We start from the raw sequence: 13,204 nt of genomic DNA, 5'->3' as shown, positions 1-13,204 counted from the left end.
TCGGAGGCTGCTCCTCAGCCCCCCACACCGCCATCACTGTGGGCTAGCACCCTGGGTCCACACAGGACCCCCTTGTCACTGGGCTGTAGACTGATGGGAGGAGGGGCACTCCAAGCCTGGTGTGAGTCCTTGCTGTGTGACTTTGGGAAAATCCTTCCACCTCTTCGTGCATGTTTCTTGCTTCAAAGGATGGGAACAGCGTACCAGAACCCGCTTCCCCGGATCCTGTTAGACCACACAGTCTACAGTACCTGCATGTAGAATTGATAGAAATTGTATAAGGGAGGGCCTCAGTGCTTCCCCACACGTTGGCCACACCCACACCCTTGGAGACCTGGCCATGGGGTGCGGCTGGACCCTGAACTCCGATTCTCGTGGCTGCTCCTCTTCCTTGGGCAGGGAATCCCGCTCAGCATGGTAACAGGTGGGCAACATCTTTAGCCCTCCTCCCCGTGGGCCAGGATGCCAACAGCACTGCCTGCTGTTGTTCTGACAGCCTGGGGCCCCAACCCATGGCTTCCTTTTTCCCCATGTCCTGTTGCCAAGGAAACCAGGTGAAGATGACTCTCGGGAGCATCTCAACAGGCAAAGGACCCACGGCAGAAGCCAGGAACTCCATCTAGATCCTCTTGCCACCTGCAAAGATGGCGGGGTCTCATCTACTGACCCATCCCGATGGCCTCTCAGGATGTGCACCGGCAGGGAGCTGGGATCAAGTGCCAAAGCCAAGCATCGAACCCAGGACTCTGATGTGGGCTGCTGTCATCATTAGCAGATGAAGCCACAGAGCCACAACCTGCTGGGCCTTTGGGGTCTTGCCTCTGCCTCTCTCCCTGCTTTCCCTGGCCCCACAGCAAGGTCCTGACTTTCTCACTTGCTGTCCAGGGTCTTGCTGCTCTCCGCAGTGCCTGCTCATCGCCGTCTGCCTCTGCCTACACTCTATGGGACACGATGCCACGCTTGGGAAATCCTTTGATCCTGCCTGCTCGTCAAACTCCCGCTTTACCTACAAAACCCTCCTCCAGGAATGTCTTTTCTCCCTGGCAGCACGGCAACGTTATTCCAACTCCACCTGTGCCAAGTTTGCCTTGATATCCAAATGCCCCATCCCTGTGGAAGGCATAGAGGCTACGATTACATCATGTACTGCTTGCTGTGTCTCCAGAGTGGACTCTGGCTGGGGGCATAGCTTAGGCAGAAATGCACAGACAGTAAAGGAGAACTTCCCCCGCCAAAAAAAAAAAAAAAAAAAAAAAAAAAAGATACGGGGCATCTGGTGGAGAGAGAGAGAGAGAGGAGGGAGGGGATGTGGTTGCTTAGCAACCTGGCTATATCAAGGTTGCTGCCTTCCTGCCTCTGGTCACCTACTCAGTCCTGTGTCCTAGCCACAGCTGGGAGGTCCCCCCAGGATGGAATCGAACAGGTTTGCAGATGCGGAATCAACCAGGATGGCTCCAGAGGCAGAAGAACCCTCTAGATGCAGCTGCCCAATCTTGGGTCCTGTGTGCATTGACTGTGAGGATGCCAAGGCCCAGAGAAGGAAGTATCTTGCCTTGGGGTCACACAGCTTGCAAGTGGAGAAGGCAGAATTAGAATTTGGGCCCCGTCAGACTGGGCCCCCCATCCCCCCTAGTGTGGGGAGCCGCAAGCCCCCCTGCAGTCTTCTGGGGCAGGGAGGAGGTCTGTTTGTTTGCAAGAAGGACCTGGGTGCTGGGATTATCTCTGAGTTCCCAAGCTCCAGAGGGAGGGGTGGGGAGGGGAGTGGGCTGAGGATGTGGGAGTGTGTGTGTGTGTGTGTGTGTGTGTGTATGAACGTGTGTGAATATGCGTACATGCATACATATTTATGTGTGTGTGTATGAATAAGTGTGTGTATTAATTGCTGATGTTTGTGTGAGAAAGAACAACGTTAATCATTTTATAAAAAGATTTGCTTATTTATTTACATTTGAAAGGTAGAGTTACACACACCCAAGAAGAGAAAGAGATTTTTAAACTGGTATTTCACTACCACAGCCTGGGACTCCAGCCGGGTCTCCCACATGGGTGCAGGGGCTCAAAGACTTGGGTCATCCCCGGCTGTTTTCCCAGGAGCCTCAGTAGTGCAGCTGATGAGTGGAGCAGCCTGGACTCTAATCGGTGCTCATACAGGATGCCAGCTGCCCCCTGAGGCACCACCAGCCCTGCAGGGATGACCACGATGAATCCTACAAGTGCTCAGAGCGGGCATCTTCAGCCAGTGCACGCCTTGGTGATCAGTATTTTGAAATGGCATCCCTGCCGCTCAGGCTCCACGTCCTCACCTGTGCCCAGGGTGCAGAGCCCCAACCCCACGGGGGTGCCAGGAACATCAAATGGGGCCATGGCAGCAAAACCTCGAACGGCCTGATCCACAGAAGCTCACAAGGTCTGGCAGTGCAGCCTGGTCCACGGCGGAGGGGGTGTGCTTGTGTGTGTGTGTGTGTGTGTGTGTGTGCGCGCGCGCGCGCGCGCATACGCAACCATGCCTTCTCTGCATGGGTCTCTGGCCAGGCTCTGTCCTGAGGGTGGCTGTTGGGTGCTGGTCGCTTTCCCTCTCCAGGCGGGGTGAGCCGGGGCAGCTAGGCTGTCCAGTTCCATCCAACAGTTCCCAGCCCCCACTGAGCCTCTCCTGGGGGTGGGGAAGCATGCCAGGCGGTTCTCTGTTTGTCACCAGCTGGGAGGGTCCCTCTTCACCCCCAGGGCCTCATTCAGCGTTGCCTCTTCTCCCTCCGTCTTCATCTCTTGCCGTGAAGAGGTCAGCAAGCACACGCAGCGAGCAGGGCCCAAGCAAGGGGAGGAGGGAGAACAGCCTCCTTGGGCTGGACCCGGAGATTCCCGCGGCTGCCGGCCGGCGCCGGCGGGGACTTTGAATTCGTCTGAGCGCTAGGGGGCAATGTGCCCGTTCCAAAGACAGCGGCGGGGAGCTTGCAGGCGGGCAGCTGCGGAGCCAGCGGCCGGGGCACCCGCATCGTGGAAGCGCGCACCGCAGTGCACACGCGGCCGGCCGCAGATGGGCACAGGCCGAGGCGCACGCCCTCACACTCACGGGGAAAAATAAAAACAGACACGGGGAGCACACGAGGGCCGAGACAGCCTCAGGCATAGCGCGCGTGCGCGCACACATACACACACACACACACACACACACACACACACACACAGTCATGCACACACACTCTGCATAGAAAGTAAGGGGGTGGGAGGAACCCCCACATTCTACACACACACACACACACGCGCGCGCGCGTGCGCTCTTCAGACAGCCCAATTCTTGGAAACACACCCAGAAAAATAATTCTGGATACCCTTCCCTTCCCCTTCCCGGGAATAGGTAGGATTATTTCACAGGAAACTTGTCCAGGTGTGCAGGGCACCTGGGCCCAGCCTCCAGTGAAGTCAGGGCCCAGGGGGGTGTAGTGCACGCCTCAACTAGGGGTCTAACAGGCCCCATCCATGGTTCCTGGCAGGGCCCCAGACAGGCCCCCCCACTTTTCTTCTCTCCCTTAACAGCCTCCTAATATAGAGTTCTCCCCAGATATCACAAACCCAGGTCCTACTGTGTGACCCTGGAGGGACCTGGCTCACCTCTGAGGAGAGGGGGCCAAGTAGGGGTGGACGTTGTGCAACTGCTTGGTGGTCACCTGGAAGCTCAAGGTTCCTCCCAGCTCCAGTGGGCAGCCCTGGGACCCCCTGGGGGTGAGCGGAGGCCTAGGCACGGCCCCTATTTCTTTGTCCCTAAATCAAGCAAGCCTCTGGCTTTTTCTCCCGCCCTCGTGTTCCCTGTCACTTTGCTAAGTAATAATTTCCATGTCCAATTCCATTTCTTTTCTAGTTCTGAAACCTCTAAGCTATCAGCAAGAGGATAGCACACATGAAAACTAATTACACAAAATCAATATTTAATCACAGACCAACAACCTGATCCTGCAGAAAAATCCTTTTAAAACTCTCCCGCCCTGTACAAATATTTCTTCCCCATGCTTATATTTATGGACCTCATTTTTTGGTAGGGGTCATTTTCATTTTTAATTTCAAAAAGAAAAAAAAATTAGTTCTATCTTTCCGGAGACGCCCACAACCCGGCAGACTTGAGGAACGGGCCTGGGATTTGAGTTTGCCCCAGTTCGCTTGAGTTTTAAAGTCCTGTTTTTTTTTCTTTTAATTGTTTTATTTTTTACTATTTATTTTTATTTTGTGTGTGTGTATGTGTGTGTGTGTGGGGGGGACATCAGTGCCCTTTGACCCCTGACTTCCTGCTTCTACCTAGTCCTAAATTAAGTCCATTTGCCTGGACTGCCTCCCGTTCGCCGATCCAGGGAGCGATGAATCGGTGAGCCTGACACGGTAACTTTTTAAACTAGCGCCCGTGATGGCGCAGAGCTTAATCTGAGGTTTTTAAATAATAATAATAATAAAAAAGAAGGGCTCAGGGGTTGGTTTTATGATCACGTTTATTTCATTTCAGATTTCATGCGCAATTTAGCAAACGCTAGACAGACCTGGGCGATAAACAGTTTCTTTTGGTGGGTGCGGGGGGGGGGGAGTGAAAAGGTGTTTTTTATACACCATGTTTAATTTTATTTAGATTTAATAACGATATCTTGGGCACTTCAAAGTTTTTTTTTCTTTCTCTTTCCCTTCTCCTAAGAATGGATGGTCTGCTACCAAAATGGCTTGCTGTTATTTTTGTGGTTAGGAAAATTAAAGACCCTCTCTGTCCTCCACCCCTACACACTCTTTAGGGAGGAAAACACAAACGTCTGTGTGCTTTCTCTCTTCACACACACACACACACACACACACACACACACACACACTCCACTTCATTCTCCATCACCCTTAACTTGCAACTTCTAATTGCCGGCTAGATCTCAGTTTCCATTGTGGGTGGTGGGGGATCCGGACGAGTTAAACATTTTAACTAAGATTATTGGGATAAATATTTCATAAAGAGCAGAGCAGATATTAAATTACTCCTATCGATTTTAGTATCACAACCCAATTCCAAGCCTTGGCCTCTTCGGTTTAATTGATCTCTTAAGGAGGCCAACCTCGCGCCCGCACAGGGCCTTGGGTCCTGACCTCGGGGTGGCTGGATGGAGCTGGGGAGGTGTCCCCCCTCTTCGGGGCGCCTGGGATCGCCCGAAGTGAACCCCAAGCAAAGTGACCTAGGAAGGAGGGGGGCGGTCGTGGCTCCTTCGGACTACACAACCGGGTTGGGGTGATGGTAGCGGTGGACAGGGGACTGTCGCGCCAGCCCCAAGGGAAGGAGGAACGAGTGAGAACTTTGGGGGGTTCACGGTCTGCTCGAACCTTCAGGAAAAATCCCCGGGCGCCACGGGGAGATAGAGAGAGAGCCGTGCGAGCGAGCGAGCGTCCACCCTAAGCGGAAGCTCCAGGAGGCACTGGGCGACTTGGCCAGTCCGGGAGCTTCGCCCGGCGACCCCATTGTCTGAGCGCCCCGCACCGCTCGCCGCCCACCTCCTCCCCTCCCGTCCCCCAACCCCACCAACCCGGCAGGTCTCGCTTCGGTTGGGGGTGGGGAGTTGAGAACCAGTGTGACTGCCAAGGGAAGGGGGGCGAACAAAGCCAGGCTCCCGCCATTCTCCTCCGCCGGCGCCCTCTCCAGCAGCAGCAGCAGCAGCCCGGTGCACCCGGACGCCGGCGCGCGCGCGCCCCCATGCCCCCCGCACCAGCCAACTGACTCCGGACCCGGAGGCGAGGCGGGTGCAGGGGAACCCCCCAGGAGCTAGAGGCTGGCGCGGGTTCGTGTTGGGGGGCCTCGGGAACCAGGACCCGGGACCACCTTAAGAGCGAGCCCCGCCCCGGGACCGGAGCTCGGGTAGTGCTGATTGGTGCAAATGTAATGGCTGAAATTGATTGCTGAAATGCAAAACTTGTTGCTGCTTCTCCCGGCTCTGGGCTAGAGGCAGACAGAGAGAGGAGAGAGAGAGAGGAGCCGAGACCCTCGCGACGCCCCACGCAGAGCGGCCCCCCCTCCCAAACTCCCCGCCCCGCCAGCCTGCAGAGGGGTGCGTGGACCACTCCCCCTCCCTCCAGAGCTGCCCCCGCCCCCCGATTCCGGGCTCCGCGGGCGCAGCAGGAACGCCTTCGCTGGGTTCGTCCAGCGTGGCCCCCCAACCCCGTGGATCCGAGGGCGGGGGAACTCGCCAGGCACCTCGGGCGAGGAGACGCAGGAAGCCGGCGCCTCCGAGCGACCCAAGCCCGCAACCTCTCCGCGCGCCCGCGCCTGCCTGCACCCGGCCAGACACCGAACGGCGGAGCAGAGAAAGGCGGCAGGCGGCGGACTTGGCCGCCGAGCAGCGCGCCCGGGCGCAGCGCACCGGCCCGGGAGCACTCGGCTAGCCGCGCCTTTCCTCCCACCCCTCTCCGGACCCCTGGCGAGCGCTCCAGCCTGCAGCTTTCTCGGGCTCCCGAGCCAGCCCCAGCAGCGATGCCCAGGGTAGTCTCCAGCCTTCCCGCTCGCTGAAGAAGCAGCAGCTGCAGCCGCCGCCCGCCTGCCCGCTCACTCGCTCGCTTGCCCGGGCCGACAGGGACTGTGCGACAGGATCGTGCTCGGCGGAGGCTCAGGCTGCGGTGGCACGGCGGGGGAAGGACCGCTCTGCCGGTGCCCCCAGCGCCCGTCGCGGCTGGGAAAAGGTCTTCGTCCCCTGCCATCAGCTGCTCCCGCCACGGACTCTCGGAGGCTGCGGGCGGCGTCCTGGGGCTCCCCAGCCGGCCGGATCGGACTTGAGAAGGTGATAGCTCTGCTCTTCCAATCCCCTACTCGTCCCCTGCCCTCCACTTAACTTTTTTTTTTTGTCCTCGTTTGCCTCGCGGCTCCGTCTAACCCCTGCTGCTGCTGCAAACCACTCGCTGCTGTGTGTGCCACCCGCCCGGGGCATGGGCCCCCCTACACGGGTCCTGGAGGCTCCGCGGCCTCGCAGGATGTGAGAGGCCCAACCCCCGGGGCAGAGCCAGAGCTTCGGGAGAGAAGCGGATCGCACACCCCCCTCCACCCCCGCCCCCGGCCTCGGCACGACGGGCGGGCTGGTGGTGCGCGCTGCGTGCGCCCCCGCGGAGCTGAGCGTCCCAGAGCGCCCAGTCCCGGGCTGGAAGGAGTAACTGGCCGGAGGTGCGCGGCAGAGATCAGGCTGTCATGCCCTATTGATCGGCCCTTGCCCCCCCGCGCCCCCCGCCAAGTATGTTTGGGCTGGACCAATTCGAGCCCCAGATCAACAGCAGGAACCCGGGCCAGGGCGAGAGGAACTTTAACGAGAGCGGACTGAGTATGAACGCCCACTTTAAAGCCCCGGCTTTCCACACAGGAGGGGCCCCTGGTCCCGTGGACCCTGCCCTGAGCGCGCTGGGCGAGCCTCCGATCCTGGGTATGAGCATGGAACCCTACGGCTTCCACGCACGCGGCCACTCGGAGCTGCACGCAGGGGCGCTGCAGGCGCAGCCTGTGCACGGCTTCTTCAGCGGCCAGCAGCCTCACCATGGCCATCCGGGCGGCCACCACCCGCACCAGCATCACCCCCACTTTGGGGGCAACTTCGGGGGCCCAGACCCGGGTGCCTCGTGCCTGCATGGGGGTCGCCTGCTGGGTTACGGTGGAGGAGGAGGCGGCGGTGGCGGCGCAGCCGGTGGCCTGGGCAGCCAGCCTCCCTTCACCGAGGGTTACGAGCACATGGCGGAGAGCCAGGGCCCGGAGAGTTTCGGCCCGCAACGGCCGGGAAACCTCCCGGACTTCCACAGTTCGGGTGCCTCGGGCCACGCCGTGCCTGCCCCCTGCCTGCCCCTCGACCAGAGTCCTAACCGGGCCGCCTCCTTCCATGGCTTGCCCGCCTCCAGCGGCTCCGAATCTCACAGCCTGGAGTCCCGAAGGGTGACGAACCAAGGAGCCGTGGACTCGTTGGAATACAATTACCCGGGCGAGGCGCCCTCGGGACATTTTGACATGTTCTCGCCCACGGACTCCGAGGCCCAACTGCCTCATTATGCAGCGGGCCGTCAGCTTCCCGGGAGCGCTTTCCCGGGCGCCTCGGCGATGCCCAGGGCCGCGGGTTTGGTGGGTTTGTCTAAAATGCACGCCCAGCCTCCGCCCCCGCCGCCGCCGCAGCAGCCCCCGCAGCAAACTCCGCAGCAGCAGCAACCCCCGCCACCACCGCACGGGGTGTTCTTCGAGAGGTTCAGCGGGCCCCGCAAGATGCCTGCAGGGCTAGAGCCCGGAGTGGCCTCCAGGCACCCGTTGATGCAGCCTCCGCAGCAGGGCCAGCCACCCCCGCAGTCGCAGCCCCCGCCCCAGCAGCAGCCGCCGCCGCCGCCTCCGGGGTTACTCCTCCGGCAAAACTCGTGCCCGCCTGCGCTCCCGCGGCCCCAGCAGGGAGAAGCAAGCACGCCCAGCGGCGGCCTGCAGGACGGGGGTCCCATGCTGCCGAGCCAGCACGCCCAGTTCGAGTACCCCATCCACCGGCTGGAGAACCGGAGCATGCACCCTTACTCCGAGCCCCTCTTCAACCCACAGCACCCCGCACCACAGCAAGCGCCCAACCAGCGGCTGCAGCATTTCGATGCGCCCCCTTACATGAACGTGGCCAAAAGGCCGCGCTTCGATTTCCCGGGCAGCGCGGGGGTGGACCGTTGCGCTTCTTGGAACGGGAGCATGCACAACGGTGGAGCCCTGGACAATCACCTCTCACCCTCAGCCTACCCGGGCCTGCCTGGCGAGTTCACACCGCCCGTGCCCGACAGCTTCCCCTCTGGGCCTCCCTTGCAGCACTCAGCCCCGGACCACCAATCCCTGCAGCAACAGCAACAGCAGCAGCAACAGCAGCAACAGCAGCAGCAACAGCAGCAGCGCCAAAACGCGGCCCTCATGATCAAACAGATGGCGTCGCGGAACCAACAGCAGCAGCGGCTTCGCCAGCCCAGCTTGGCCCAGCTAGGCCACCCCGGCGACGTGGGCCAGGGCGGCCTGGTGCACGGCGGCCCGGTGGGCGGCTTGGCACAGCCGAACTTTGAGCGCGATGGCAGCAGCGCGGGCGCGGGGCGCCTGGGCCCCTTCGAGCAGCAGGCGCCGCACTTGGCGCAGGAGAGCGCGTGGTTTCCAGGTCCGCACCCACCTCCCGGAGACCTGCTACCGCGCAGGATGGGTGGCTCAGGGTTGCCGGCCGACTGCGGCCCGCACGACCCTAGCCTGGCGCCTCCTCCCCCGCCTCCTGGGGGCTCGGGGGTGCTATTCCGAGGTCCCCTGCAGGAGCCGCTGAGGCTGCCCGGGGAAGGCCACGTGTCCGCGCTGTCCTCGCCCGGCCTGCAGTTCGGGGGTAGCCTGGCCGGTCTGGGTCAGTTGCAATCGCCCGGGGCCGGGGTGGGACTGCCCGGAGCTCCCGCGGAGCGCCGACCCCCGCCGCCGCCACCACCGGATTTCGCGGCGCCGGCGCTCGGGGGTCAGCCGGGTTTTCCGTTCGGCCCAGCGAGCCGGCAGGCCACCCCGCACAGCGGCCCGGGCGTGAACTCGCCTCCGAGCGCGGGCGGCAGCGGTAGTGGCAGCGGCGGGGGCTCGGGCGGGGGCGGCGGTGGTGGCTCGGGCGGGGGCGCTTACCCACCGCAGCCCGACTTCCAGCCCAGCCAGCGCGCCTCGGCCAGCAAGCTAGGCGCGCTCTCGCTGGGTTCCTTCAACAAGCCCAGCTCCAAGGACAACCTGTTCGGCCAGAGCTGCCTGGCTGCGCTGTCCACTGCCTGCCAGAACATGATTGCCAGCCTCGGGGCGCCCAATCTGAACGTGACCTTCAATAAAAAGAACCCACCCGAGGGCAAGAGGAAGTTGAGCCAGAACGACCCCGATGGCTCGGCTGCGGCGGCCGTGGCTGGCCACCCGGGCTCGGATTACTTCCCCGGAGGGACTGCGTCCGGGGCCCCAGGTTCCGGAGTAGGAGGTAGCGGCCCACCTGGGACCAGCAGCAGTGGCTCCAAGACCTCGGGACCGTCTAACCCTCCCGCCCAGGGGGACGGCACCAGCTTATCCCCCAACTACACCTTGGAGGCCACGTCGGGGAACGACAGCAAGTCGGTCCCCGGGGGCGGCGGCCGGGGCCGGGGCCGCAGAAAAAGGGACAGTGGCCATGTGAGCCCTGGGACCTTCTTCGACAAGTACGCGGCGGCGGCGGCGGCGGCGGCTGCAGCGGCTCCGGACAGCGGGGGCGCGCCTGGGGTGAGCCCGGGGCAGCCGCAACCTTCGGGAGCCGGCGGCGCCAGTGGCAGTGGTGGTGGTCCGGTGGGCTCCGCCAACGAGGCGCGCGGGGCCCCTACACCCCACGAGAAGGCTCTGACGTCGCCCACGTGGGGTAAGGGGGCCGACCTGCTGCTGGGGGACCAGCCGGACCTCATGGCATCCCTAGACGGCGGCGCCAAGACGGACGGGAGCTCGCCGCACGTGGGGGAGTTCGCCTCGGATGAGGTGAGCACCAGCTACGCCAACGAGGACGAGGTGTCGTCCAGTTCTGACAACCCCCCGGCCTTGGCTAGAGCCAGCAGGAGCCCGCTGGTGACCGGCTCACCAAAACTGCCTCCCCGAGGGGTGGGCGTGGGCGCAGGTGAACACGGACCCAAGGCGCCTCCGCCTCCGCTCGGCCTGGGCATCCTGTCTACCTCTGCCTCCACCCCTGACAGCTACGGCGGGGGCGGGGGCGCCGGCCATCCAGGCACGCCGGGTCTGGAGCAGGTCCGGACCCCGACCAGCAGCAGCAGTGGTGGTGGCGGTGGCAGCAGCGGCAGCGCCCCTCCGCCCCCCGACGAGATCCACCCGCTGGAAATCCTTCAGGCCCAGATCCAGCTACAGAGACAGCAGTTCAGCATCTCCGAGGACCAGCCCCTGGGGCTTAAGGGCGGCAAGAAAGGCGAATGTGCCGTCGGGGCGGCTGGCACGCAGAACGGAGATGCCGAGCTGGGCAGCTGCTGTTCCGAAGCTGTCAAGAGCGCCATGAGTACGATCGACTTAGACACCCTGATGGCCGAGCACAGCGCCGCCTGGTACATGCCCGCAGACAAGGCCCTGGTGGACGGCGCGGACGACGACAAGACGCTGGCACCCTGGGAGAAGGCCAAGCCCCAGAATCCCAACAGTAAAGAAGGTACCCGCGCGCGCGTGCGCTCTTGTCCCCTGCTCCATACCCACTGCTGGCCCTTGACCCTTGGCTCGCTTGGGACCTCTGCTGGAGGCTGGCCGACCCTGCTCAGAGCCTTCCCCCTCTCCCTTGCTTTGGTCCCACCCAGGGCTGGGGGGTGGGAGGGCACTCACGCATGCCTTGTCTACCTGGCCCAGGTGCTGCTGGTCAGCAGACTAACCCCAAGGGGGTTCCCTTTGGGAAACTCCAGGCCAGTCCTTGTTCCCTGTCCTAGTGTTCTTGAGTTGCTGGTGTGTGTGGGGGGACCCAGTGTCTTGGGGGTAAGCACCCCTCTTGTATCCCAACACCCCTGCAGCTTGCGCCACTCTTTTAGAAGTTGGGTGCCCCCTCCTCCTTTCCCAGGAAGTTGTGTTCACACCTGCTGTAACCTTTCCCCCAGTTAGTTTGAGTCGTCTGAGTTAGTGGCGTCTTTGGTGGTGGTGGAGGTGGTGGGAAGTTAACACCCTGGGCATCCTAGCATCCTTCAGAGTTGGCTTCTAACATCCGCTCCTTAATGAAGAGCTGTTTGTGTCTTCTTAACTTTTAGAATTTAGTGGGGGGGACACTAGGGAGCTGTCCGCTTGTGAGAGGCAGGTAACCTTTCCAGGGTCCATCTCCTTGACATTTGGTGTGGCACCTTGCTCCCCGCTCCCAGGGACTGGGCAGGTTGGGATCTCTTGGGCAGAGAGCAGCCCCCATTGGTCTGCACATCATTTGTGGTTGGAGCAGGAAGACGTATTTGCGAGACACAAAGGACTTGCGTTGGTCAATATCATGCTTGGCGTGGGTGACAGATGTCCGGTCCCAGCTCTCGTTTGCATTCAAGGGACCCCTTCCTTCACTCCCCCCAACCCCTTTCCTTTCAACGTGTTGAGGTCTTTAAGGTGGGAGGGATGGGAGAGGAGAAGTAGACACCCCCCACCACCTCAATCTCTGACTGGTCTGTAATAGCAGATCTCTTTAACCTGAACTTCACTGGTGCTGCGGTACATGCCCATTTGATTTTAATGGGGTTTTAAAAATATATAGCTAATGGATTCCTAAAAATTAGGTACTACCTTCCTTTCACGTGCCTCGCTCCACTGCACATACTTCTATTGGAGACCCTAGCAGAAGCCTCTTGGTCTCACCAGGCGGACTGTAGCCAGGCGGAGACGGACTGGCGATTTGACCCCGTCTTTCTTCCAAATATGTTCCTCAGTTCTTGCCTTGGGTACTCCCCTGTCCGCCTTCTCTTTTCCTAACCCGCCCCTACATTGCAGTATCTCTTGACCCTAGATTTAAGGTGAGGGTAGGTTTCAGGAGGAGGAGGAGGGCCGGGCTGAGAGTCGTGGGGTAATTCCTAACTCGGGGTGTGTGTATGGGGGCACGGCTTTCAGGGTGCCCATCCCAAGGGGCTTTCCTGCTTAGGTTTGCTGCCTCGTGGAAGCGGCCTGACGGCTTTTCTCTTTGTCTGCCCTACTGCCCAGCCTGGGGCCGCACGGCTGTGCGCTCTCTCATTTGAAGCGGGGTATTTAGCATGCGTGACAGACACTGGGACCAGCCATCAGCATTCTACAGCCTTCTCCCAGGCAAGGTCATAAATTGGTTAGTTTGGGACCCTCTGTTTCTTTCTTTCTTTTTTTTAATGGAGTTGGACATAGCATCCTGCTGACTGCTTCCCTCCCTGCGCCCCTCTGTCCCACTCCCTTCTCTTTTATTTTCTTGTACACAACATCTCGATCTGGCCCCGATCGATCGATAGCTGGTTAGCACAAATCCCTACCGTGTCACTCCTACCTGGGCTGGCCTGTCTGCCCCTCCCCCACTCCTCCCTTCTTCTCCCATTCCACACTCACCCCCTCTCGCTAATGAAGAACATGTTGGCCAACACGGAGTGAGAAAAGTTTAAAAACGAAACAAAACACAAATTCAGTTTGGAGAATGAAGCAAGAAAAAACCCATAGTGCTTATACTATTGAGTCTTGGTATAGGCTGGGTGAAGAGAGAGATCTTCATCAGATTCTGTGCCAGGAGTC

General features: G+C 60.9%; 1 protein-coding gene across 1 annotated transcript in view; it reads left to right on the top strand.

The window, feature by feature from the left end:
* Positions 1-6,410: 6,410 nt before the first annotated feature.
* MN1 (MN1 proto-oncogene, transcriptional regulator) overlaps positions 6,411-13,204 on the top strand; it is a 38,841-nt gene continuing 32,047 nt past the window's right edge. Inside the window, exon 1 of the mRNA XM_004591948.2 lies at positions 6,411-11,153. Coding sequence (XP_004592005.2) covers positions 7,226-11,153 — 3,928 coding nt within the window. The 5' untranslated portion in view covers positions 6,411-7,225. The remainder of the gene's footprint in view (positions 11,154-13,204) is intronic.

This window comes from Ochotona princeps, chromosome 29, assembly GCF_030435755.1.
Source record: "Ochotona princeps isolate mOchPri1 chromosome 29, mOchPri1.hap1, whole genome shotgun sequence".
NCBI classification, from domain to species: domain Eukaryota; kingdom Metazoa; phylum Chordata; class Mammalia; order Lagomorpha; family Ochotonidae; genus Ochotona; species Ochotona princeps.
The sequence above is the reverse complement of the archived record's forward strand: the minus strand, read 5'-3'. Positions and strand labels throughout refer to the sequence as shown.